Source organism: Labrus mixtus, chromosome 12 (assembly GCF_963584025.1).
Source record: "Labrus mixtus chromosome 12, fLabMix1.1, whole genome shotgun sequence".
Lineage (NCBI taxonomy): Eukaryota > Metazoa > Chordata > Actinopteri > Labriformes > Labridae > Labrus > Labrus mixtus.
In genome coordinates, this window is record NC_083623.1 from 5,482,659 (window position 1) to 5,494,037 (window position 11,379).

Consider the following 11,379-nt stretch of genomic DNA (forward strand, 5'->3'; position numbering starts at 1 on the left):
AGGGCCGTCTGTCTGAATCAGCACAAACTGACCCTCTTAGAGATATAAATCAAAGTGTGTTTAAAGTTATTTTCACCGTGTCTGCTACACCTCGGGCCAGCGTGTCTGTATGCACATGTATTGTGAGTCCCACAGCGTGAACAACAACACAAACATAAAACGCTGAACATAATTGTTTATCATAAATCTTTACTCAAGAGTAGACAAAATCATTTTCTAAACGATTAGAACATTTTTAGTCTGTATAAAATAATTAATTTTGCTCCTCAGTAGAGCTGGGTATTCAAAACATCTCAACCTTTATTAAGATACAAAACTTGTTCTTCTTTTTTTTGGTACTTTCATTTTAGAAATACAGCTTCTTCTTTTTTTTCAGCAGAGGCATTTTAAATTCAACAGAAGATGTCCAGGTTGTAAAATGTTGAATGTCGTCCCCATACACAAACCTGTACAAGAGCTTAAGAGAAAGAAAGAGGTTTGATACCCAGCTCTACTCTCCATCATGATCTCAGCATATTGGGGGTTATTTCAGCTCACAGTTTATAGAAAAACATCACAGTATGTGCTCTTTAAATCTATAAATATGAAAAGAGAAGACCCATCAAATAAAATGAATGACACCTTTTATCTGTAATTTGATGTCAGAGTGCTGTTCTACAATAAAATCGATCTTAAGTCAAAGATTATATCAGGAATAAAAGGGATGGTCTTTCCTTGACTATCTTTAAAAAACAACCTAATAAAGGCTGTTTTCTAAACCGCCTACTATACCAGTAGTATGTACTGATTAGTGCAAAATGCAGTTTACAGAACTGAACATATGTGAGATCAAAACCGCCCGGATGCTGACTGATTCAGGGGAAAAATATACAGTATGGCCCTTTTCTGAAAAGCCACAGTTCAGTATGCAGTGCAGACTTTTCAGTCCACTGAACCATCGTGGTCATTCTTCGGGTCCACCTCAGTAGAGAGAACATTTCAGCATGGATACTAACTTCCTGGTTTTGTGCAGTATGGTTTGGATGCATCCTTTCAGGAAATGTGTTGTATTTTATTACCCACAATGCCGTGCGAAATGAAATGTAAAACGTCGCTTCACGTGCTCCTCCAAATCAAAACAAACCCCTGAGCACTGCCGAACCATCTCCACCAGCTCAGGAGCGCTCGCTGTGCACAGCCACCTCACTCTGACTTCTCTACATTGGCGCATGTCGATAGGATCCTGTTTGTGCATGTGTGTGTGTGTCAGCCTGTGTGTGTGTGTGTGTGTATGTCTCAGAGTGTAAAAATTAATAAAGACCATCTTCTTCTTCTTGGATATTTAAAAAGAGGAAGAAACTGTTAGTTGCTATCCACATAGAGTGATAGATTACTGATCATTTATATTATTATAGAATTCAAACTGAATCACATTTGATCCAGCAGTAGTAGTAGTACCACTTCTTTTAAAACATGGCCCCATCCCAACACTGACACGACAAAGACGAGCACGTTCCTCTGCTTCACATTCTCTGCATCGGCCACACCTCTTCATGATGTCATGAATGGGAGACATGACGTCATAAGTGTGACTCAAAAGAGCTGCTCTCTCTCTGTGGTGTCAGCGATGAGTTAAAAACGTAAACCCGAAAAGGCTCGGCGTGTTTATTTTTTTTCATTTTCACAGCCTGGGTTGTGGGTCCACGGCCTGCAGGATGTCGTTCACAGTCGGTCTGTCGTGAGGGTTTTTAGACGGGTGAGAGAGAAGGACTTTCCCGGCTTCGTTCAGCACAAAGTCACCTCCCATCTGAGAAGACAAACACATAAAAGCTGCTTAATAAGAGAGGGGTTATGGTACCTGTGTCAACTGAGAGGAAAGACGTCGGAAAGTAAGTATACAAGAAAATGAGAATAAATCACAATATTTACATGTCACAACAAGCGCCTCACAACAAGTCATTTTTAATACCTGACCCCCGGTGTCAAAGCATAAATTCAGGAACAAATTTTTTAAATAATTTCAGCCAGTCTTAATCTTACCCGAGCAATATTCCTTAATTAACTTAATTAACCAGGAAATGGGATATTTAACAGACAGCAAGCAAAACTAAAAACATGACTCATTTATCTCTTTATGAGTCATCTTCAAAAAAAAAGGGGAAAAAAAGAAATAGTCCACATTTCTGAATTTAAAATAAATGTATTTTTCTTTTTAATTCCCGACTCAACTTCAACTTTATTTGTCCATGAGGTGTGATTGGTTTTGCAGCGAGACATAACAGGACAGAAAAAAGACAGCAAAAAGCTAACACGCTAACATGTTGACGTAATGCTTACATTATGAGACGCGTTTATTTGATGCATGTTGAGTACTTAAAGAGACAGTCTACCATTTATGCTGTACTATAATTTGCACATTTTGAAAGCTATGTCAATTGAAATGCGTAATACTGATAACCCCAAGCTAAAATATTTTATGTTTGACATGATTAAGTCCATCTAAATGTCAAAATATCAGCATAACTACAAATATATTATTGTTGCATAATCGTCCCCAAAGACAAATTTACAACTAATGCTGAAATGGATTGTTATGTTCAATTGCACTGGCATCCATGGACACATGCCACATCTAAATAAAAGTGACATTGGGGGCGCTGGATGGCCTAGCGGTTCTGATGCTTTGCCCATGAACAGAGGATGTAGTCATCGTCATGGCAACCGTGGGTTTAAATCCGACCTTGGCGCTTTTTGCTGCATGTTGTCCCCCACTCTCTCCTCCCAACGTTTCCTCTCTCTCTCTCTCTTCAGCTGTCCTATCTAATAAAGGCAAGTACGGCCATGGTGGGGGTGGTGTGTGTGTGTGTGTGTGTGTGTGTGTGTGTGTGTGTGTGTGTGTGTGTGTGTGTGTGTGTGTGTGTGTGTGTGTGTGTGTAAGTACCCAAGTAGTAAATAAGACGTCCTGCAGTTCATTTTGACCTCAACGTCCTCAGATATTAAATTCCAGTTCTGCATGTCAGCACGTTTTCCCTTAATGTCCGTAATTGATTCGGGCCATTAAATAAGCACCTCCTCACTGCTAACGTGTTTGCTGTGTCATCAACTTGTACCTGATAAATGTCTTCCATCAGGCGAGGGGGGACGTCAGGGAAGTCGATTCCCACAGCTCCGTACTCCGAGTACTGCAGCAGGCAGCCGAACCTCATCACCTTAGCGTAGGACGAGCCCAGGCCGAAGCTCCTGTACACCTGTGGCCAAAGAGAGAGAGAGAGAGAGAACGTCTACTGTGTTAAAAAAAGAAAGTAGCACTGTATCATATTCACAGTTTTATTAAATCAGAAGCACAGAGAGAAACATCTGCTTTGGATTCAGCGATATGACAAGAATCTGCTGGAGGAGCTGATCAGGTTCCTAACACACAAACACGTCGTAAATTGTTCTGTGGAACATTTTCATATTTGGTCGATCGCCCTTGTTTCCATCCCACATCTGTAAACATCTGGTGGGTGACTTTTTTCAGAATGAAAGGTTTGGAGGCTCGGCTTAGTGGGAACGTTAAGACACATCGTCAAACAGCTGCTGAAAGTAGAGTTGCTAAATGTCATGCTTCCCGCCAAGCCGCATTAGACTTCAGTATATAGAACATGCTGGTGTTGTAGAACCTGAGCTCGGTCACTTTCTGAAGGTCTTGGTCTCGGAATCGACAATTTTTCAACGTCATGACTAGGGCTGGTTAAAAAAATTCATCAATGTATTGCAATTATTATTTTCCCAATTCAGTTCGATTAAGGGAAATAATGAGATCTTTTTGTTGTTGTTGTTGTAATGACGCCCCCTCTCCACTGGGGGCGCTGTGGGTGCTGTTAATTCAGGTCAGGCACAAATATGCACTTTAGATCAGTGGTTCCCAGAGTGGGGGTCGCCAGCCACCAAGAGGGGGGTCGCAAGATGCTTTCCATAAAAAATTAAAAATCATTTAAAAGTGCATAAGTATATCTTTTTACCCATTTTTTATAAATATACAAAAAGTAGTCCAATGTCATATAAGACAGAATCATTAAGTGAAATGAATGTGTACATTTTTTATTGTTTTTAGGATGTTGTATTATTTTGTGTTCCTAGTTTTTGGATAGGTTTATTAGTGTTTGCGTGGCTGTCGCTACATTATATATCTAACTAACCACTTTAAAGAACAGTGGGGGGTCCCCAGTTTCTGGCACCCTCATTTTGGGGGTCACGACCTGAAAAGTTTGGGAACTCCTGCTCTAGATTATACTTTACTTTAATGTTTTATTCTTTGTTTATTAAATAATAATGCAACGATAAAGTACATTTCTGAGTCAGTTTGTTCTACACATATACAAACAATGCACACGTTGGTCTTGGTCTTGTTTTGGTCTCGATCCCTAAATGTCTTGTTCTTGTCTCGGTGTCGGAGCACTCTGGTCTCGGTTAGTGTGGTCTTGACTTCAACATTAGTACATGCAGATTTAATTCACTGTAATCCGGGTGTTTCTGATCCATCTTTTAAACCTCTAAAAGAAACCTTTGTTTTTCATATTCAATCAATTCCTCTATTATTTTAAATGAACTGTATTTTAACAAGTAAACGAGGGTAAGAACAGACATCCAGACCTTCCTCTGTGGATCCAGCAGCATGTCGTAGGTACACCCAGTCTGCTCCTTCCACAGCTGAGCGCCCTCCACACCGCCGAACGAGACCACCAAGACCTTCACTGACCGAGCGTCGAGGAGAGCCTGCAGAGAAATTTAGAAAAAGGAAAATGAATTTAATTAAAAGCCAAACCAAGAATTTTATTTTGCCTCTTAATGATCCGTCACTTTTTCACATACTTGATCAACTTCCATTAATTAATTTATCTGAACATAAATGGGTTTAAAATTGTTGCAGCTTTTTTAAGCCAGAGAGGAGAGAAAAAGGTCACATAGTTGGAGGATTACTCCGACTTAAAAGACGATACAAAAAAATACAGAAGCAAAAAATCATCTTGGATTAAATTAGGACGTTTCTCATAGCCAAGAAGCTAGAGGGGGCTAAGCAAGCTAACGTTGCCTGTTTCTGCCCCCCCTTAGTTACTGTTGCTAAGGTGAGCGGCTACAGCTACAGCTAGCTAGCTAATCTTACCGCACATTATTTAGACTAAAGCTCAAGTTTCTAGATGAAACTGTTGCAAGCAATTAACAAACAATTTCCTTTCTTTATTAAACAGACCACGCTAGCTGTGTCTGCTGCGCTTTGTTACCGTTGCTATTCATAGCAGCTACAGCTAACTAGCTAACCTAGCTAACATTAGCCCCAATTATCTGGATTTACACTCAAGTCCACTTCCAATCTATTTTATCTTTTTTTTTTAAAGCAAAGTTTACTTACTTTACAGTAAAGTAAAAAAAAAGCAGATATAAGCACTTACGTACACAAGTCTGTAAAATATAAAAGATAAAGTAATAAAGACATTAAAAATACACTGAAATACTTTTTAAAGACTTTTTCTTCATTTTAAACAAATGTTGTTCATCAAACACAAAATGCAGTTTTGCAGATGTAATGTGATGACACAGTAAAAGGTTAAAGTGGTTGTTAGTACGTCTTTTCATGAATTCATTCATCTTGATAACGTTGTGGATATATCTTTGAATTGTGTCAACCATCTTTGGGTAATTCTTCTTTTGGGTCTGTGAAGCTGTAACCTTATATGGTGAAACATCTAAATTGTAGCAGATCTATGTTTGGATAGGAGCCAACCATATGTTGTCAACAACTGTTTGCTAGACAAATATGGAAGCGATTAGTGACCAGAATTCAAATGATAAAGCTAATTTGAAAATTAAAATGCATTAACAGAAATGCTTTTTAATTTTCTGAATATGAGTGTATTATTTGACTCTAATTCTCTATCTAATTTGCATTTTAGTTTTCGACTTCAAAAATGCAAATTCTTTGACTAAATCAAAATGAAGAAGACAATTACATTTGCTTTTTCATTTTCAAACAATGCCCCGCTAAATCTGTATCGTAATTCAAATTAAAATGCTGTAACAGAAACACGTTTTAATTTTCAGATTATAGGTGCATTATTTGACCTATATTTAAAATTAATATTCAGTCATCCAGTTTGCATTATACTTTTGCTCTCTATGTATGCATATTGTATGACATGATTCAAATGAATCTTGCCGTGCTAAAAAGTGATCATAAATGGAATTTGTGGGCTGTGCCTTCTAGCAGAATATAAGCAACTCTGTGAAGATGAACACTGGGCCACTTTGTCAATGATTGCAAGCGATTGTGAGATCTTGGTCAGCATGGGTCAGCGATGGTCTGCACTTTGTCAGCCATTGTGTGTTGTGTTTCTGTGTTGTCTGACCACGGCTGAATAAATCTAAGATGATCCACAGTCTGTTTCACGATTTCATCATTGTTCATCTACTACAGAAATAACCCCCACCTAACAGGGGCGTCGACCTAACTCTGGTTCTATGTATAAATAAGTGCTAACTTTTGGATTGAGGGTAAACCGACCTGATTGGCTTCCAGCTCGGCCGTGTGGTCTCGTCACGGCAGTCATCCGAAGTGTCTGATGAGGACCAGCAGCAGCTTCTGACCCTGACCCAGGTACTGACCCAGAGTCACACTCCTGTGAACACACAAAGCACAAACAACAACGATACAACAAAATCTGATAAAACGCCTAAAAGCTAGCCGATGGTGCGGACTGGTTTTTCATTTACTGATTTTAAAAAAACCTCCTCGTGGTGAACTCACTTTCTGCTGCGTGCGTCAGTGAACTCAGTGTCAGGGCTCAGGCTGTCTGCTGTGTTTCCTCCAGTAGGCTGTCCGTCGCCTGTCGTCTGCAGGCCGCTGTCCACGCCCTCCAGGAACGAGTCCCACTCAGTCTGCACACACACACACACACACACACACACACACACACACACACACACACACACACACACACACACACACACACACACACAACATGAGTACAAGTCTATCCTTAACTGCTTTAACATTCAAAACAAATACAAAAAAACTGCACGGTACATAATCTGGTGATTTTGTTTGAAAGTTATAAGTGCAATAAGAATCAATGTCTAAAATTATTTTACTACTTTTTTATTCTTATATATTTTTAAATTGAGGACTATAGCCGCTGTACATGGGACGCACACACTAACCACTAGGCTACCAGCTACCGGAGAAGAAAATCTTGTACATTTAATTCAACTATGCATTTTTAATTTGTAGTTTCTTTGCAGATTCATATCAAAGCTCCTGTGAGGAACTTTTAATTAGTGTTGATTTTAGCGCCCCTTTAAACTTAATAGTATCTCTTATTTATTTGCTCATTTTGGCCTGTACATGTAATGTTTCTCAACATAGATCTAATCCTGCTGTCTTGTATTAGTCTAATGTCAGCTACATTATGCTACAACACGATACAGTACAGTACAATAAGATATATGGTACGATACGCTTTATTGTTCCCTCGGGGAAATGTATCTTGGACTCGTGTTTCACTCACTCCCTGCGGCGGTTTCACGCATTAGAAAGACTAGAGTTTATCCAAAAAGTAAATCTTGTTGCTGATGGTCTTGTTTGTCGTTGTCAGTATTTATCTTTTTAATAAAACTCACAAACAAAAATGATTATTCAGTGATTGATTAAGACAACACTTTGATGATTGTGAACTACCAAGCGGTGCATGAATAAGTGAAATAAGCCTCACCTTTAAATGTAGCAATGTTCAAGTTTAAGATGGTGATCATAGTCCAAAAACATCTGAATTAAATGTCATTTACAAATGAGCCTTTCGGCATAATCAGCACTTTTCCTTTCGCTGCTTCATGAGTCTTTATGAGTGTCACTTTTACTCTGAACTTTCTCCCTTCATAAAACCATGAAACACATCACTGGTGTGCAGCCTACACGTCCTCGTACGAGTGTGTATTCCTCTTGTATCGATCTGATGGAGCTAAATGTTCTGTAATGTAGGTTTCTTATATGATTTACAGGTACACACCTCCACCTGCAGGAGCTCGTCCACCTTCTCTCTCACTGCTGCATGGCTGGAAAAAGAGCAGCAGGTCTTGTGAATACTTAGCATTAAAGTTAAAAACAGTAATTATAACAACTTATTATACGGCTGCTTAACCACTGTAGCTGTCTCCACTGAAGCGTGAGCAGCAGGTTATAACAAGGGTTCATGGTCGTTCTTGTGTTTTCAGAGCTTGTTTGACGATGACTGAGTCACACTTTGATGCTTTAAGACACTTGTGGGACAACAATGGTAGACTTTACATTGGAGGTTTGCCAGGTGGAAGTTTCTAAACTTGTAACTCGTCCCTTTCATATTTCCTCCCAACATTTTATGCCGTAATAAAAACACACAAACGCTTCAGGGAAAAGAAACACATTCTCTGCTATTAAAGACCTGCAGAAACTTGATTAACCTCTAATTCTCCATTGTGTTTCCCCCCCCCCCCGAGCATATCACCCACACAACACACGTCATCGCCGAGCTATTCATTAAGTCCGTTTTCCCACAGATATGAAACATAAATGTTAATGTCAATTATAACAGAAAACAAAAATCTGTGCAGAGTATAAAATGGGACGGACTACAAAATTGTAAATTTACACCAGAAAGAATATTTAACTCTACATTTTTGACCTCGTAATGATAATTTTTTTTTCCAGTGAAGACTATGAACAAAACCCCAATCATCTTTGTGAGGTTTTTGTTCCTACAAGAAGTTGCATGAAGGAGAAACTGTACCGCGTGTGACATGGTGACCACGCTGCAGAGTAACTCAAATGACAGACACACTTTTACGATATCATCACCGTCATTTCATATCTTTACAGACTGATACTTACTGATAAGACTTTTGCCATATGGCCTCTGCTTCACTCTTCTTCTTCACCCCAAGGCTGGAAAACAGCAAAAAAAAACATTTAATTCAAGGGGTTAAAAAATACTTTTACACTTTGATCACAACTTTACTGATGAAATACTTTAAACCAATCCTGCAGGTGTTGAGTGCACCTTCACTTTGTCTTAATGTGGCTTTATTGTAGCGACAGGACGGTGGATAGAGTCAGAAATCGAGAGAGAGAGAGAGAGAGCGAGCGGGGAATGACATGCCGGAAAGGAGACACAGGTTGGATTTGAACCCCGGGCCGCCCGCTTGCAGGACATGTGGACGCTTACACAAACCACTACACCCCCCCCCCCCACACACACACACCCCCCCCGGTGCCCCGTGCACCATATACCTTTTGTAGAAGTCTGCTCCGGCGGTGATCAGGCCGAACAAAGTGCTGATCTTATGTGGGACAAAATCCTCCAGGGATTCTGTGAGAGGAAACAAAGGGCCATAGTTATCAGGGTCTGCTGGCAATAGGCATGACATGGATTAAATTACACCACCATCATGCCAGAGAGTCTTTTAATCCCAGTGATCTACTTTTACAACTTGGCAAGCATGCCTTTGTAGCCAAACCATTAAATATTCAAAGGAGTATTGTTACTGCTACTACCTCTATTACATGAGAACTGTCACCTAGCCACGGGAACTAGGTGAAAAGTATCTTTTTTACTCATATTTTGACGTTTTAGGTTACGTGATAAAAATGTAATAGCAGCCCTCGATTACATTTCCTGCATTTGTATCCTTTTTTAAGTATTTGGGGTAATGCGTGTGTTATAAAACAAAACTAATATCTGAAAAACAATCACTCTGGTATCTACTCAATTCGGTATTCTTGTAATGTTTTTATAATCACGAACTTCAGTAAACTTTTTTTTTTTTTTTTTGGTTCACACGTTTCTATCTAGTCTGCTCCCGTTTAAAAATACTCTTAAGGCAGTTACTTACAGCATCATTAAAGTATTAAATTAAGTTCAACTTTTTACATTATGAACGCCGAATTACTCATTAGCCTTAATTGTATCTGAATCATCCTATAAATCTTCTCTACAGAGGGTCTACATCATCTAGCAACGGAACACATTAAAACCTTTAAATTGTTAATGAAGTCCGTCACTGCGCGTGCGTGCTTCTATTAAAACAGTCCTACCTGCTGCCTCCCGTTTGGCTTCACTTAACAGGAGTTTGCTCCAGTTGACCAACAGAGTCAGAGCACTTGTTAAAGTCTCCTCTGACACGACCACATCCTCCGCCATGATCACCAGCTCCACTCTCTCAAATGAAAGTAAAGTCAACAAACATGTGAGCTACATGAGTCAGTGAACCTGATCACGTGACACCAATCATGTGGCGCTAAAGCCTTGAACTTCAGAGATTACCGGTGTATGCAACACCACAGTTGTGACCATTTATTAAAACCTTCAACCTCAGTAGGTCTGGATGCTAAAATCGTCTGTAAATTAACATTTTAAAGCTGATATTTAAAAAATAAAATAAAAATAATAATCTTCCAGGGGGAGCATGTCTTTCTTCATCTAGATATTTGTAATTGCCACATTGAATGTATTGCAATCGTCTTTTTAAACTCAAAATCTGATGTTTAGTTAACAAATAAGAGTTAATATAGTTTTAATAGGAATTTGACGCTATAGTGTTAGAATTTCCATGAATACATAACCTTCATAATTATACATTTAGACGTGTTATAAAGCATACTCTTTAATATTAGCTATAGGTGTTATTTAAAGACACCAATTTCTTTTCCTACTTTATTAAAATCTCTTATTAAGAATGCTGACTGTATCATCATCATCATCTTTATTGCTAGAGGAGTCCATTAGAAAACATATAAATAACAATCAAAATAAAAACACTGGGTAAAAATACTTACAGACAAAACATCACTAATATTATAAAAGACAAATGTACCAGTGTCGCCACAAGGATGACTGGTATCGCACAGAACTAGAATCCGGGTAGTGTGAGACAAAGTGATGGGATGTTTTCTCCACACTCGTTCAACACCTGTAAGCAACTTTTAATACTGATGTCTTTCTGGTCACCCACAACATTGCTTGGTGTCAGGACACAGTTCAAACAGTCTTTCTTGATGATTCAATCCACTTAGAATCGAAAGGTGTTCGAGGCTATAAGTTCATCTCGACTCATAGTCTTTATCTTGACCGCGAGGAAGTTCAGAAACTCATCCTCTACAATCAGTTTGCCATCCACAGTCTCATAGATCACTGGTTTTAAACGTGGCCGATTTAATCCAAGAGCAGGCGTCTCTCTGCACGCACCGTCCGCCATGACGGAGCAGATGAACGTATGGTGACGTATATATGTTTAGATTCTTATTCTTAATCTTATTAAGTAAACTCGGTTTAATTTAAGCAAATGTCCTCCGGTCAGAGTGGGAATAACCCTTGGGCGGCCCCCCTCTCTTGC

At 39.2% G+C, this 11,379-nt stretch overlaps 1 protein-coding gene across 1 annotated transcript; it reads right to left on the minus strand.

Annotated features, from left to right (window-relative positions):
• Positions 1 to 172: 172 nt before the first annotated feature.
• selenol (selenoprotein L) lies at positions 173 to 10,235 on the minus strand. The gene is made up of 9 exons (XM_061051628.1): positions 10,082 to 10,235; positions 9,278 to 9,356; positions 8,879 to 8,932; positions 8,022 to 8,067; positions 6,764 to 6,894; positions 6,521 to 6,635; positions 4,615 to 4,737; positions 3,090 to 3,227; positions 173 to 1,786 (listed from the first exon to the last, which is right to left on the minus strand). The coding sequence occupies exons 1-9, from the start codon at positions 10,185 to 10,187 to the stop codon at positions 1,661 to 1,663; spliced, it is 918 nt and encodes a 305-aa protein (XP_060907611.1). The 5' UTR covers positions 10,188 to 10,235; the 3' UTR covers positions 173 to 1,660.
• Positions 10,236 to 11,379: the final 1,144 nt, after the last annotated feature.